This window comes from Ptychodera flava, assembly GCF_041260155.1.
Source record: "Ptychodera flava strain L36383 chromosome 23 unlocalized genomic scaffold, AS_Pfla_20210202 Scaffold_23__1_contigs__length_28996876_pilon, whole genome shotgun sequence".
NCBI lineage: Eukaryota > Metazoa > Hemichordata > Enteropneusta > Ptychoderidae > Ptychodera > Ptychodera flava.
In genome coordinates, this window is record NW_027248277.1 from 4,533,795 (window position 1) to 4,551,145 (window position 17,351).

The following is a 17,351-nucleotide window of genomic DNA, read 5'->3' on the forward strand; positions in this document are numbered from 1 at the left end:
GATCCCCAAGCCCCTGGAAATAGTTAATGATAGTGGAAAAGAGAAGGAAGACAGATAGAAAGAAAGAAAGAAAGAAAGAAAGAAAGAAAGAAAGAAAGAAAGAAAGAAAGAAAGAAAGAAAGAAAGTAAAAGCTCAGTAAAATTCAGCTGGAACAGATGTTGAAAGCCGAAGTGTGAAAGAAATGGCGGATTTTAATGTGTCTTTGAATTCGGAAAATGTCTAGTTTGCGGCGTTTTCCCGCGAAATTACATATACGCATGTGTGGCGTTTACTTGCAAGCCCCTGATGGAAGAAAATTCTCCGGGCAAACCACAGAATTTAACTATCAATAACGTGTGACGCACGAAAGCCATCGTTGATCTCTGTCCATTGTTTATTGTGGATTTCTTTCACACAAAAGAGTTCATTTCTCTCGATTTTAATCTTCAGCTGGCTCATCAATCAATATAGGAAGGTCTTTTTTTCAACGTCGTGCATTGACCTTCACGGCCATTTCAGAGTTCAGGGAGGAAGTTCAACAGCGAAGACAGCCAAAGTTAGATACAATCTAACCTGTCCATCATCCGCCAGATCATTGCAATTTCAAACATAGCATTTCATTGGCTGTTTACAAGATAAGTCAAGGTCCCTCTTTTGTTGTGTGGAATGCCCTATTTCGGCCAACGTGTCACTTTTAAATTATGAAACTAACATATTGTTGGCGATATACGCCAGTCACCCCGCAAGATATCCATTTTATTGGGAATAACTGCAATTTTAGTGCGTAACGCGGGATAAAGTGTGGCCAATCAGAGCGGAGGACACTACGGTCAACGTTCATAGGTTACATTACATCCGGGTATGTTTGTTATGTGTGTGGCTGAGTGCCGTGGTCGAAAATAAAAGCAGCCATTTTGGGTATTATGAACAGGCGAAGCCCGCTGCAGTGTCATACTTTTTATCGCTTTCCGTGTACCCCAAACACGGGGATTTTTCAAATATTTTCTGATGCAGTACGGAAAAACGATTCACGGAGTCCCTTCTGTTGCCAAATTTAGGACTACAAGCTGGATGGAACGCCCGTTTCTTTGGTGAACTTGGCGAGGAGTGCGTATTTGATAAAACCCGTTTATTTGAACTTCATTCGCTGTCCATCATGTTGGGTTGGTTTTTAAAGATCGTTTTTATCCTATTTCTTCCGATAATTTATTCAGGTAAGTAATCAAATTATAGTCGAGTGTACTATTTACTTCTCTGCTGTTGTTATCGATTTTGTGGTAGTTAGCAGTGTGTCGTGATTTGGAAGGTCGAACTTGAACGAAAACCAACGTCGTTTTTACAAAAACTGTGTCACGCACATATACCGTGTTGATGTCACAATGTAAGGCTCGCAAGCAGCGGCCAGATTCACGGATTACAAGTTGTAAGCGTGCGCTTCCCACAGCTTTTCAACAGATTGTCGTGTTTTAGCTATAAAAACCAATTCAGTGTAATGTATTTCACTTCATTGCGTGGTTGTTTTGGTTAGCTTTGATACGTTGTGACCTTGGCGAACTGGGGGTCATGCCAGCGATCGAACTACATGCTTGTTCCTCGGTACTGCTGTTGGCTTCCCGTGGTCACTTGCTTGCCGCGTTGTCGCTGTGAGCACTTTCGATGATCCTTTCCAACGGGAGTGTGTTTTCCAGGCGTTTAGTGGCAGGAACGCAACACATAATATTTAAAGTGCGTAAAATTGGCTACCGGAAGAAGTGTAAACGGATATATGCCACTTGTGGTAATTCTGTGCGTGCAACTGTGTGGCTTCGTGTAGTTTTACTTTGGCTACAAATTAGCCAATAAAAGCTGGCGAAAGTGTTGCCAAACGCCAACAATATTTGCACTGACTGAGGGTTTTTTCCCCGATCTTTGCACCAACCATGAAGTCAACAGGACTTTAACCACTGCCTTATCAACAGTAAAATGATTTGTTGAAAACGAGCCAGCAAAATCGAATCAAAAAAACATTTTAAACATCGGTACACATCTGTACTACTGCTGTATTTTTAGCATTGCATGGGGGTCTTTCTTAAAGAATTTGGTAATTTGTATTTTGTTTTCACATACCACTAATTTTAGGTATGTTTGCCCCTTTTCTTTTGCTTTTACAAATTTACTATGAATATTGTTGAAATTCAGCACAATTTTGACTGACCTGCAGATCACAACATCTTCCACAAGTTGTGTTTGATCTGATATGTCACCTGTTTATCACCCACGAACAATTATCTGAACATAGATGTTTATTTTTGAGACATCAAAATTACACCCACAGTTTGTTGTTTTAATTACTCATATCTGCAGAGACACATGAGCATGACACTTCAAAATTCAACGTAAAAGGAAAGTATGAATGAGAAGTGTCAATCATTGATAAGTTCTGAGAGAGAGAGAGAGAGAGAGAGAGAGAGAGAGAGAGAGAGAGAGAGAGAGAGAGAGAGAGAGAGAGAGAGAGAATGTTTACGAAGCAGCAGGCATATTATTTTCATAAAAATACAGAGAAACTTTTGGAAAGTATACATGCAAAAAGTTTCTGTTAGAAAGAACATGCTTGTATACAAGTTGCAGAGGCAGCATATGTTAGAAAGTAGGTCACTTGTAGCAGTAATTTTTGTCAAAATTGTGAGCCAGAATAAATTCCGATTGTGTTTGTTTATTTCTAAAGTGCATGCCTTATTTGCTATGAAAAAAAAAAGAATTATACACAACACAGATGGTATGTGAAAGTGTTAATTTTGAAGTTTTTGATAATTGCTCTGCAAGGTATTGGGGCCGTGTACGCTCAAGACCGTGATCTAAAAATACCATGTTTTTTCACAATGAATGTTAATATCTGCTTTTATTGTCTGAGATATATATGTAAATGTATGTATAACATTAAGTCCATGATACAATGCCGATAGAACAAGTACATAGATGACCATATTTTGTCATTTTGTAGCCTACATACTTGATAAAAACACCAGATTTTTGCCTTCTGTTGAATTTGACATTTGCAGATATGAAATATTCAGTATATAAGATCATTATAGTATTCACTAAACCTCATCAAAATATTGTCTTTGCACTTCACCGCTTCACCTGAAATAAACAAAAATCACTTGTTGACTTGCATTAGCTTCAAAGCCACAAAACTTTGTCAGTTATCAAGTGGTAACATGGTGCTGATTGTTGAATCACCGAAGATTTACCTGTGTTTCATTGTAGCAGTTTACAGTCACTGATGATTAAATCAGGTCCCTCTTTCCAAGTGTATGAATCAACAATATTATCAGGTCTTGATCTGCCAAATTTTCATTGAACTAGTAGTTAATCTTCCAAAGTTATATTTTATTGGATGAAATCTTTCCATTATCAATACTTTGAAAATATATTGTCATTTATGAAGTAGGGAAATTATATTTACTATAGTTACTCAAGCCTTCAAGGGTTATCTTGAACTTAGATTTTTCAAACTTTTAGAGATGTCATGAAAGTGAAGCACATTGGGCTAAACTCAACTGAGTACACAGATCACCACAAAGAATGAATTTTTATGCAAAGATGTATGGATTCAATCCGATGTTATGAGAGCAGCTACAACTGAATTGAGGGGAAAACCATTTCCACTGTGTTGTGTATTTGATACAAAGAGGAGATGGCGAGGGTGGGGGACACAGTCATTTCAAATTTTCATGAGTGCAGAAAAGATGATTTGTCATCATGGATATGGAACATTTTCAACAACACATGTCAGTCCAAGACAGCATATAAGATCCAGGCTTGCTAAATTGCAAGTTCAGTCCCTGTCATGTAATTCCAAATGAACATGGAACATCAAGATACCGTGGAGATCACTGTGACATATGCTGTATGCAACATCACCATTTGATCATGGGTAGTTCAAGTCAGGAAATAAAATCATCCAGCTGTGATTGTTGTAACAGAACTTGTGAATATCATGTTATGTATGTTTTTGGGAGTCTTCAGATCAGTTACTCTATAAAAATTTGATGTGCCATACTTTGCTAGTCATAACGTGTTCACCCCAATTCTATTCAAACAGTTCCACACTCACCAAGTATGACAATAGGTTTGGGCCAAACCATTGTGGGGAAAGGGTGGAAAAACTGAATTATGATAGCAACAGATGAACCAGACTGGAAAGTGTTAATGTGGGGTTACAGTGCATGTGGTACTTCATGAAACAGCCTCTCTGATTGGCCGTCTTGACTGCAGATTCCTCTGTGACATTATTTTCAATCAACCAGGTACTTTCTTGAAGTCAGTTTTGATTGTCACAATAAAAAATGACTGTTGTTCAGGTCCTTTCATCAAAAGATGCATATAGTGTTTATAAGTCCTGTGTTTGTTTTGAAGTTAAATGTTGTTTCAAAAGTTTCTAGGTACAATGGACTGTTTTCAAGGTCAAACGGTTGACTTTTATTTATGTCAAGATACTGACTTGGTAAAAGCCTATTTTCAACCTAACACCACCCTGTTCAGTGCAGAGACCCATTGATGCCACTGAGGTCTAAAGGGATAGACCAATATATCACTCTCAGGTGTTTAAAATTGTTAGCAGTTAGAGAACAAAAATTGTTTTGAAGTTTTCAGTGTGATCCAGGGTGATTTTTGTCTGTACACAGTGTATTGTTTGATATCAGTTTTCAAGTTAGCCCCTTTCCCTGCCTAACAGTATCGCTTCCTTATCTACCAAGTCTATAATTTGTAAAAAGCAGTATTGAGCTAAAACCATATGCATTTCACCTATTTTAGTTTGTTATGCTATTGAAGCTTAGTCTGTCAATATCATGTTTACAGTATCTTTGTTTTCAGAAGCCGCCTAATATTCAGTTTCTTGTTAATATGCAACATATGAGATGTTATGTTTCATTAATTTCAACCAACTTGACCTAATGGTAAAATATGAACTTTGCAGTATAGGGGTTTAGTAATATTGTTTAGGTTGAGTCAATCCCATCGCCCTGCCAAACCTTCTTTTATGTAGAGATGTCCAACATTGCTGTGCCACACATCATGGTCGTACCAAGTTTTTGTTGTGAAAAGATCAAGGAAAGAGCAAAACACAACTTGTAGAAAATAGGTGGTTGCCAGGTAAATGGTGGTGGAATGTTTGGCAACTATTTGGTGAATTTTGGGAGTGTAACAGAAAGTTATTCCACAAACAGGGCTAAAATAATTGAAGATCCTTCCAAAGTTACAATGTAAGAGTAAAAGGAACTCAACCAATGGGAATGTGATAGTTTGCAGGAATCGGGTGACATATGTCACGAGTCTTAAAAACTGATGTTACGATGTTTTGGTGAATAATCAGTTTAGTCATGTGATGATGTACCAGTATTTTGAATGATTGCCAAGATAACACCTTAAAAATGAGTACTGCTGTGGTAAGTTAAACAAACATGATCTAACCTTTCTGTCTCCACAGTGTGGTAGAACCGTATTGTTCCTATTTATCTCTGGATCGACCTACTTTCAGGAAATGTGGACTGAGGGGGTACGATAAAGAAGTGTGTATTCATTAATGCAAGGTGTAGTGTGATTTGAATGCCTGCCAAATAGTTTAAAACACCACTTGAAACGACTACAGTATCAAATACGAAAACAAATAAGTTGAAAATCCCCTATTAAGACAAAATGATGACCTAACCCAGCCATCATGAATGGCGTCAGTACAGTTTATTTCACCTCGTGTATCATTTGATTTATCCTGATTGGCTGAGACTTTGTCACATGGTAAGTGGAAAAAAGTGATAAGACATGGTGTAGGACACTTTTGTCCATTGGATGAGGGAACTTGACTGCTGCGGAACTACCTAAGCTGTATGCGCATTGTTTCTGTGCCCAGTGAGGTGATCTTGACCACTGCTGATGTACGCGAGTGTAGTGGGCATTATTATTCAGTGTGTAACAAATTGTCGTACACTAGTTTCACAGAAAAAGCACATGTACAAATGTAACTCCAGTTGAATAAGATGACATATTGTACTACATAGTTTATTGTACCATTAAAGTATAAGTACATACAAGTAGCTACAATCAGTACTGTGTTCATTCATAGAAATCATTTGAAAGCATTTGTTGGTACGGCGATCAGAAAATGGAATCTTTCACATCGGCTACTCTCTACCGAAGCTGTGGCTATGGTTTCTGCGTACAGGTTCTGACACAAAATTGTCTTTGTGTCATAATATTGAAATATTACCCGGTTAATGTGGAAGTGAACCCTAATTTACTGCCTTTCATTTACAAGTGAATTGACTTTTGCCGTTAGAGAAACAATTTGAAGCTTTCAGTGTTACTGATATCGTGATTTACATAGGATATATTTGTGTGTTAAGATGGTAATCAAGATATTTTGTCATATTTGTATAGCTGTGAGAAAATCGTCTTTGCGTATTAAAAGCCAAATAGTAGATAATTATGCCTGCTTGAGGCAGGTATGTCATGTAAGATTTGGGTTTCATAGGCGGCAAGACAAGTGCTGCTTGCAGTGAATCGCACCCAATCTCATGAATTACATATCTTGTGGAGAAGATTATCGACACTATATCACATCAACAAGTGCTGCTTGCACGTATAACTGACTTTCTGTGGACCTGTACTACCTGTAGCACCTAAAACAGACAGCAGATTTTAAACTCTGTTCATATCAGGTTTATGTTATTTGCATATCCAAATGTGATGAGTATTTTCAACAATCTACTGGGGAAAATTTACGGTTTGTGTTGTAGCAACATTGAAATGTCAGAACATGAACATCAAATCTACAGAGTAAGCAATCTTCTCTGTGCATTTCTCCAAGTACTTTTTGGAAAAACAAATGATATACATTAATGCATAATATTTTAGAGTAGTTTATTTTTCTAATTCTCTACTCATCAAGTTAGCATTGTGTAGAGTTGAGAAAAATTATAAGAAAGTTGTTATTTCTAGCAGTGTGGTGCGTGATTGCATCAGAACAGTTGGTTACGGCCTTCATGGGTCTTGTGTACACACAGAGCTGGGTTTTGCCTCTATTATCATTCACTTTTGTGAACTAGATTTGAGGTTGGTCAATGTTATGAACAAGTTTTGGACGTCAGGGAATTACAGACAATAGTATTACACAGTTCAAAAGAGGATTACATTTTCATCCAACCTACCCAGACAAAAGTTGAACGCCTCTGTCGATATGTCAAAAGAAGTTATTTCAAATCATTGTGTGTTCAGTACTGTACAGTATGTAAGAGTAAGTTTCTCAGTGATTTGCAGACTCAGCAGTTTACAAATGTTGTGTCAGTGCAGGGTTTATGCCGAGCTTTTAGAACATACCTGCATGATTTGGGGACCCAAGCACTTACCATTTTCTGAAAGTTGCCAAAGATTGACTGCCCTATTCATCCTAGTGCTGCCAGAAAGTGTCACTTCCCCATTTGCCAAGTAGGTAGAAATCAGTGTTTAGCCAACACCATATATATTTTCACCCACTTAGGTTGGTCTGTCATAGCAGCTTTAGTCCGTAAAAATCATGTTTATGTAGCTATGTTGTCAGGATCTTCACATTCTCAAGTTTTGTGAAAATACTGGTAACTGTCTTGGTTTCCTCTGGGTCAGCAGGTTTTGTTCTCAGAAATGAGAATGGTTTGCTAAAAAATTCTCATTTTGAGAAAAATCTTCTCATGCAATAATTACCATAGACTTTTTTCCTTCTCAATAATTAGGCCATCCCAGTACCCCTAAATTTCACTGTATCTCTTGAATTGATCATAATTGATACAACTTTTGTCGCCTGCTTTATAAAATGTACCCCAGTCAAAATTTTTCGGATTTTTGCCAAAATTTCGATGAAAAACTGTAGCCAATGAAATGTTGCACTAAAATTTTGGTGGGAAAAATTAAAGCACTCAAAGTGTTAAAGTGTACTTAGCTACAACTGTAATCTAGCAACAGAGAAAAAAGTCAACTGTCAGCGTATCATTAAGTGTACGCAAGTCAGATTCACTTTGCATATGGTAGTTTTTGCTTGTCGTTTGTTATGAAAACTCTTACATCCATGAGTACCGAAAACCCAGGCTGTGAAATCCTTCGTGTCACTTTTTCTGTTGTTATTCGATTTTCGAAAAAAGTTTGAGTACCTTGCTAATGGTTGAAACTTAAGTCCAGTACTATTACTCTTCAGAATGCAGCACTTCCATCAGTGGTCAAACACTTAGTTGTCATATTTTGCGACCCAACACACCTCTACGTTATTCTGAGTCTGAAATCCATGTTTACATTTGCAGTTTGTTTTTTGGTGGCATTGAATCGCTGATATTCAATCTAATCAAATGATGTTTTAATTCACCTGCAAAAATTATACACTATAGCCATAATTCCAATTTATCTTATATTTTTCCTTCAACAACAAATCACACACTGAGACCTATTTGCATAAGTTCTAAAGAAAGTGCAGTACACAAGACAAGACAGAGACTGAGAGTTCTTTGGTGATAAATATCTGCCCATTCCTCATTTGAATGGAAAATTTGGTTACGCAACGTGTCATACAGTAGCCTTCTATTTCAAATCTCACGAACATTTCAATAAGTCAGTTACATACAGGAAGCGGTGATTGGTCACCGTGATTACCAGAGTGTTAAATAATTTCCTTGTAATATCAGATCTTATCAATGTTAGCATTAACTGTGAGAGGTATATCCTGTCACTGCAAATATATGGCATTCAGGGCCGCCTTAACAATATGAAAGACAGTTTGCTTTTTCAGCACTTATCATTTGGAAAGCCTCAGCTTGTTGCAGAGGTTCAAAAAGCGAAATGTCCATTTATAGGGGGTGGTGGGGGGGGGGGGTTTGAACTCCATATATTTAGTGAATTTCACTCTCGCACTTTTATCTTGTGATCATAAGTTCACTTAACAAAAAACTGCACACTTCTACCAATGAATTTTACAGTAACTGTATCAAAGCTGTTTGTGTCTTTCTATCGTGTTAAACCACCCAAGCACAATTTTATGACTGTAAAATTGTGTCCTGAAATTTTCATTCATCAAACTGTAAAGATGAAAAGTGTAACTTTGAAATTTGCAGAGCATCTGCCTGCTTTAACCGCACATGCACCTTGTCATTTCACTCTCATGGTCGCCAAACAGCACTGAATATTATAGTCTTCTCCAGGCACATAATTCTCAGTGAAAATGTTGGAAGAAAACACCAATATATCAGACGTCAGCATTTTGTACTTTTGAACTTTCGTTTAGAGGGTGGGGGGTTTGATCTAAACCAAGGAATTTTGTTTCCTTAACCAATGTGACAATCTGACATGGTCCCTTACATTACCAGTGGAATTTACAAAAAATGCTTTCAAGGTAAATTTATTTTACTTTTTATGGAATAATAATAGGGTTATCTATTAGCATGGATACATACATTGGTTTGCTACTAAGAGACTTTCTTGGAAATGTGTACCAGTATAATAAATGACAGGCATGTTTTATTGGCAGCGTCATTGTGTACAAAAAATTAGTGCTATAGGAGGACTTTCTGGTAAAAATGTTTGTGCTATGTCAGCATTCTGTAGATTTACTGAACCTGTGTTGTAGATTGTGTGATGTTGATACGTTTAGGGAAAAGCAGTGCTGTGGCAGGTGTAATACTATAGTAGTTTTACAGTAATACTGTTGTTATCCTGAACAATTCTGTATTCCTGTGGAAAGATGGGAATTATGGTAATACAGTTTTTGTAAATTATGATTGTGCAGTAGACTGAGGGTTACAACTTTCCTTGTAAAAAGTGGTTCAGATTGTTACTTGATAGCATCAAGTACATGATAAAGTGTAATTTTCTTGAGTCCAAAGAAACTTCCTTTTGCCAATGACATGTCAAATTGCTATGAGGAAAAGCAGGTGATATCTCATTGGCTCATCGATTTATAAACATACTGGAAAGTTTTGCGAGCCAATATTGAGTCTGTGTACTGAATTCAAAAGAATGTTTTGTAATTGATGTATACATGTTTGTTTGTCACTGCCACAATGCTAATTGCGTAACGCTGGATGATAAGGAATGATTGATCGATTGATTGATTGATTGATCGATCGATTGATTGATTGATTACTTTTTCCATGCTAATTGCCAAATTGGGATAATCAAGATTGATTGATTGAATATACCGGTATGTATTTCCATGTATTGATCTATGTCTACCCCGGTACGTATGTAGGAAGCATTCATTCTAAATATGTCTGACAATGCTAGTTGCTGTTGTAAATCAGCTGTATCTTGTCATCTATGATCTGGTATTAACCCATTCACCTTTCACGTGTTGGTACATTTCTTTTGTTTTCAATAGATTTGATGATGGGTTAACCCTTTTCCTGCCAAGTCCATATTTCACCACCAGGTCAAGATGATTAAAATTAATGAAACACAACGTATTCCATATGATTTATTTTAACATAATACTGTACATTTGAAGGCTGTTGAAAACATAATACTGTAAACTGATTTTTTTTTGGACAAAAGATGCTATAACATACCAAGCCAAGCGGGTGAAAATACGTCATGTTTTTGGCTCAATACCACTTTTTACTGACTTGGCTGATGGGGAAGTAATACAGTTATTACTGTCTGGCAGGAAAAGGGTTAAGGCATGACAGTGTTATTCAATTTGTACCATCGGCCAATCAGGAGAATATTATTTATACGAGAAGTGATTACGCAAGATAAAAAACAATTTGTCTGTATACTGAGCTTTAAAGTACTTTTGATGTCAAAACCTGTAGTTTCAAAGCAAAGAGAACAATAAAAAACGTCTGGTTGTCATGAAATATTCATTTTCAAATGAAAATTTGTATTTCACTTTGAAAGAAGAGACAGCAAAATTGATGAGTGCTGGCAGTATTCTACTTTTGTATTCTGAAATAGATTTATAAAGTACTCATCATACATTCTAGTTTGGACAAAGAGAAACTGATATGTTTTGCAGCACAATGTACTTTGTCAGAAGTTTCGTGAGGCCGTGTCATCGATTATGTTTTTTTATACAAAAACTGGTTCTTGAATGTTTTATAAGTTGTGTTTGGATTTTTGATTGAGCTTGGCTTCACCGTAAAGTCCATGTTTGGCTGTTGCATTATCAAAGCAACGTTATCAAATGTACTGCTCTACAGAAAAATATTGTGTCTCCCTTCTTCAAGTGTTTTTCCTTTGGTCCAAGTGCTATCATATTTAACGGTATCATTTTGAAGAGCTATTGAATACGAAACAAGGACAAATTGAAGTTCAGATTGGGTTGATGTCCTACACAATGTGCAAAACAAAAATTATAATCGGAAACTTTTGATTGTTTAATGAATGATTTTATTGCTTTCAAGTAGTTACATGTAGAATCAGGTGGTATACCAGAGAGGGAAAATATGCCTCCTGAAACTTCAAAATCATGGAATTTTACTCAGAATATTTTTCCACAGATATGTCAGTGAAAAAAAGGCATAGGTTGGCCGCCACGTGCTCTCCACCATCTGTAACGTTCACACCCTTCTCCAAGAAGTACAAACCACTTTGGTCGACCCTCTTGATGGTAGCGGGTAACTTTAGTCAGGTATTGAATGACTGTACCTTCCATAGAGCTGCCTGTCTTACAAACAACTGAGTGTGCACTAATTGTAGGAAGCACTCAAGAAAGTCTGATACCATTTTCTGTTGCCAGAGAGAGATTTTGTGAGTGTTACCGCTGACTGGGTGAGCTATAAGCTTTGTTTAAAAGTTCTGACCGCCTTAGGCCTAGTTTCTGAAAGGGGTCGCCATGACCAACATGTATCAGGTCTTTTCAGTGTGTGCAACTAGTCAAAGCTATGTGGTGTGTTGTATATATACATTTTAAGAGACATTCAAAACTGAGGAATAGTTTCATTGAATGAACTTTTAGACTGCGTTAGTCATTGTAGATGCAATTCAGAGTCTGTGCAGAGACATAGTTGTGTTTTGTTATCAGAAAAGTGAATTCCCAGAGTAAGAAGTTTTGGGATTGGGAGGGGAGTGGGGGAGGGTGTCATCGAGGCTCAGTAGGACCAGGGTTACAATGAATGGATAGTGACTTTGAGACTTACGTGTGCCCGGAGTTGCAGACTCACTCAGAGGTGAGTTTTTGACTCAAGCATTTTGTTGTAGCCATGAGCAAGACACTGTACTGTGCGGCTCTATCAAGATAGGGTTGTCCCCCTTGCAATGGTGTACCAGCATGGGTATAACCCAGGACGTGCCCAGTCTGAAGCAAGCCCACTGAAGGGGCTCTGTCAAGAAATATTTGTCCTCCCTGCAATGGTGTACCACTGAGTGTACAACTAAGGTCTTGTCCAGCTTGACCCCAAGCCCTTTGAAGGGGGCTCTGTCAAGAAAGGGTTGTCCTCCCTGCAATGATACGCCAGTTACCTACAACCCAGGACTTGTTTCAGTGTTAAAACTATGATGAGTGCATTCTGGTACTATAGTAGTGCTGAGTTTTTGTGAAGGGAAGTCAAATCCTGATACTGATGGTCCAACTTGGGACAAGTGCAGTTTGTGATAAATACATATGTACAGTGAGTGTTTTAACCTGGCTGGTACTAGCTCTAAGTCTTTTTAATCCCAGGTTGTCTCATTAATCTAGGGTCAATTTACAAGAACGCTAGTCCAACCCAGATTGTAGCCCTGGACAAGCCAAATTCACACATGTAGAAACTCATGGTGCTTTACGGACCCCACCTATGGATTAGTGCCTGGTTTGACCAGTGTTTGTTTTGTGCCTGGGAAATGACAAGCTCAACAAAAAAATGAGAACAGTCTTGTGTGTACATGCATCATAGAATTCCTAGTTTGTAAGCCATTTGTCAATCATTTAATTAAAATTGACACTCACTGAGTAAAGACTAAATAACCAGCATTTGTAATATAGGTTTATAGAAATGTTTTTTTTTTTTTTGTGGGTCGTTACATGTGGATACTTGATGTTGTAGTTGTGTTGTATGTGTATTATCCACCAAAGTAAGCCATCCCTTGGGCATGCATGTCATATTTGTCTTGCAGATTTCTGTTTGTGATCCATATGCATTGATGGCCTGAAAACCAGGGTCATTCACCGCTTATGACATGTCAATCATAAGATTTTCCACTCATCGCTGTAAAGCCGACAACAGAGATACATGTATTTCATTGTACAGTGTGGATAATGTTAACCAAACTGTATATGCAATTCTCAACACTTTGGTCTTAAAACTTTTTTCTATTGGTAAAACATCACAAGGCAATTCTCAACACTTTGGTCTGAAAACTTTTTCTATTGGTAAAACATCACAAGGCAATGCTCAACACTTTGGTCTCCACACTTTTCCATGGCCGTGTAGATTTTGTCAAGTATTGTTGCTCCATTGAAACTTCAAGCTTGCACCAGGTAAATCCAGTGATTTGTCAGAAGATTTGGTAGGTTGTTTCTTCAATTGGCATTTGAACAAAACTTTTGAAATACATGCACTGCAGAACCATCTCTTCATCAATAACAAGAGATATAAAAAAATTCACTCTTCTGCCTCAAGATCCGGTAAATAGATTGAAATACAAGATTACAATTGGGGATATCTACCAGACATTTGAAATGCAACCACTGATTACAAAATCATTCTGGTATCAGTCTCCATCATCTAAGAAGGTTACTGCCAGCACTCCATAACATAAAACAGCTCTCCTTATGGTAGAATTCGCCTGGAGACAGATATTCGGACACTCAAACATTTACAATTGTTTTTTGATCTACCACTTGTAGAGGCTCATTTTACAGCTCTTGAAGTAAGAAAACTTTCCTTTCATTCTCTTAGTTTTTGAAAATCGAAAATAAAATTTTTCCACAGAGAGTTAACACGGGATGGCAGCCATTTTGAATTTCAAATATTAACAAATGTTAGGTAATTGTTTTTCTAGTACCAAACTCCGTACTTGCTCCCTGCTTTATATTCTTGATTTGCATAAAGTATCATGGAAGAAAGTTTTAACGAAAGTTTTAAGTTTTCAACTTTGAGACGCACACTACCTTAGGAAAATTTGGCCACACCCCTCCCCATATGATAGAAATCTATGCTCATCTTAGGGTGCCTTTATTAACAAACAAATACAAATATACCTCTAAGTTAATGGTTAATAATAGTATGGCTCAGCTTTGGCCTTACATTGTCCATGATGCCTAAAAACAACTAACAAGCTGCTGCTTCAGTTATTTCATTTACAGAGAAATTCTGTTTTGAGAATAAATGCATACAGTTAGATATTCAAAATTCTGTGGAAAAGAAGGTTCCAGCTGCTCATGTACAACAGTGTATGCAGTTAATGAACCTGATATCAAAGTATGTCTGTCTACAATTTACATGTATGGCAATTAGTATTTTAATGAGAACATATTCAAAACCAGATTATGCAGAAAAAAAATTGAACATATCTTTTGAGAAGTTCATTTGAAGTAAGCACACCAAATGATTAAACTTTTACGATGAAAAACAATTCTTTTATGAATGTAAGTTGTGTTGCTTCATAGGACCACATCTGGACATTTCTACGTATATCTATATGCACATAATTCATGTTGTAACCATGTCACATATGTTACATGTAAATTTCTTACATCTCGAAATATTGACATCACCGTGTTGAGAAAAGAGTGCTGTGCGTATAGTCTCTATTCTGGTATATGTACATGTAATTTGATTTATTGTGGAAATGGTGTTGGTGAGGAAGCAGTGTGGATATTATACATGTAGATGTACAATGATTTACGTAGGTGTGTCTTCAAATTGATGGTGAGATGTCAATTTCCAGAGAGACCTTGAGGTGTGGGTTTGCAAAATGTTAACAAAACTGAACGCTCTAAGGCAACAGTTGAATGACTGTAGTGCCCATACTTGTCAGCATTTAATGTTTAATAGCTCTTTAACCGAAAAAAATTGAATTCACTCTAATATTGTCAATATTACTAAGCAATACACAAATACATCTTTCAATGGAGGTTGTGGGCGTTAGGATACTCAAATTTTATAATGCCTTCTATGATTTAAGAGTATTATCCAGTAGTAGGCAGAGTAGGTATGGTTTTCAGAAATCCACCGGACCACTCTGCTGTAGTTTGAATATGCACCTGTGCTTATTTTGGGCAATTTTCACATCAAGAACTTTTTCCGAGTTTTGACTCTGTCAGCTTGACAATCTTCATCAGTCCATCCAAGGTACATGTATATGTACATCAATCAACAGTATGTTTTCAACGAGTAAGTATAATTTTGTAAAGTGGAACTGAAATGAGAGAATTATTGCAACATCAGTTTTAGATAAGTAACCATTTTAAATTACATGGCTTTCTAAAAGTGAAGAAAGATGATTTATGTATACAGATGTGGAAATTTAAAGGTATAACTAAGCTTGTAAAAATGATAGTTTTCTGCAAAATCAGCATTTCTGGACAGAATATGAATCAAGATGGTCTTTTATAAATGGAAAAAAGTGTTGTAATGACAGCAATGGAGGTGATAAGTGGAGAATTGTCTTGAAAACAAGTGTCAGCAGAAGGCTGCCATCTTAATTTAATTGTGAACAAAACCGGTACTTGAAGTACAGTATGTGAACATGGACAGTAATTTAGCAACTATTTAGCCTTCATGTTCAATGTATGCCTAAACATGTATGTGTACTTGGTCTGTAAATGGAATAATAGTTCAAAGGTATGCGAAACCGGTCGATAAAATATCTTTACATTGTTAATCTCAGTGTGCAATCATTGTTTTCGGTGTTCATCGACCTGGTGCTTGTTGTAACCAAGTGGGAGACAACCTTGAAAGGCATTCTATTCCCATGTTAGAATTTGTTTTACATGTCAAAATCTCTCTTTATAGGTTTTTAAATAACTTTACCAGTGAGGCAAGTGTTCAATGTTTTGTCACAAGTGAGTCATCTGGCCAAGTTGAATCAAGTTCAACACCTGTTTCTCAACTGGAGACATCTCCAGAAACATCACAAATGTCACAACATGTCAAAGTATGAACAGTGTTTTGTTTTGTCAGGTTCCCTTCAGTGTATCACTGTATCAGTGTCCTTTTATACATGTCTTTAGAAACAACAGGAATGGTACTGGAGTTGCCAACACTTTTGAATTGTTATCTTGATATTCGACAAATCAATGACCTGCATTGAGAAGGGTTTCACCCAAGATACAACAGTCAAGGGGATTGTGCCCCCCTCCCCATAGTTACGACAGGGTGGGGTGGGGGTTTAAATCATAGTGGAGGTTTAGATAATTATGGATCATATCAAACTATGATTTCATAGCTACTTTGTACATAGCTGCCTTGCTATCAGTTGGCACCGGTACATGTAACTGTATTACATGGATTAGGAAATTCCGGGATTGGGTGTTGTCCAGTGGCAGCCTGGGACCAATGCTGTCTACATTGTTTATCAGGTGGGCATGGTTCAATTTATGTAGGAATCCCTAGATCCTGCAGCCTAGATGAAAAACTTACTTTTTTCCGGCATTTAATGAATAAAGTCAAGTTAACCCTTTGAGCGCCAAACCAATTTTTGTTGCCTTTATAAAATGTACTCCACTTATTTTTTTCAGATTTTTGCCAAAATTTTGATAAAAAAATGTATTAAATTAAATTTTGTGTCCATTTAGTCCAAAATTATCAAAAAAATTACAGAAAACTTCATAAAAATTTGTAAAATGTTGTACTCAAATTTTAGTGGGCTAAAATTACAGCACTCAAAGGGTTAACTTTGTGAAGTAGTTTGAGTGATGAGAATGCTGATGTAGAGTGGATGAACATTTAGAGAAATAGGGTTAAAGAAACATGTCTTCAAGTTCTCTGAAGATTGTGTAAACTTGCTTTAAACATATATTTGAAGCCAATGAGTGGTCTACTTGCATAATCTCAATGGCCAGCCAGTTGTAATATCATTCAAATGTTATTGAAACCCCAGGGCCTATAATCTTAACCTCATAAATTCACAGCCATTGAATTGGTAATAATGATGTAAAGGTGAAATGTCAAATTACCAGGGATTAACTCTTCGAACACCAAAGTAAATTTTTGTCACCTTTATAAAATATACCCCAGTTGATATTTTTCAGATTTTTGCTGAAATTTTGATATGAAAATATAGCAAGTGAAATGTGATGTCCATTTGGTCAAAAATTATCAAAAAAATTACAGAAAAATTCATACTAGTTTGTAAATGAAATTCTGGCAGAAAAATTCCAGCCTTCAAAGGACTAAGCAGCTAATATTAATGTCTTTTAATCTTCAGTTTAGAAGTCTTTTATGCAGGTGAATGA

General features: G+C 36.8%; 1 protein-coding gene across 1 annotated transcript in view; it reads left to right on the top strand.

Moving 5' to 3' along the window:
• Nucleotides 1–399: 399 nt before the first annotated feature.
• The window catches only part of LOC139124020 (activin receptor type-2B-like), a 40,692-nt gene continuing 23,740 nt past the window's right edge, over nucleotides 400–17,351 (top strand). Inside the window, exon 1 of the mRNA XM_070690153.1 lies at nucleotides 400–1,194. Within this exon, the coding sequence (XP_070546254.1) occupies nucleotides 1,137–1,194 (58 nt within the window). The 5' untranslated portion in view covers nucleotides 400–1,136. The remainder of the gene's footprint in view (nucleotides 1,195–17,351) is intronic.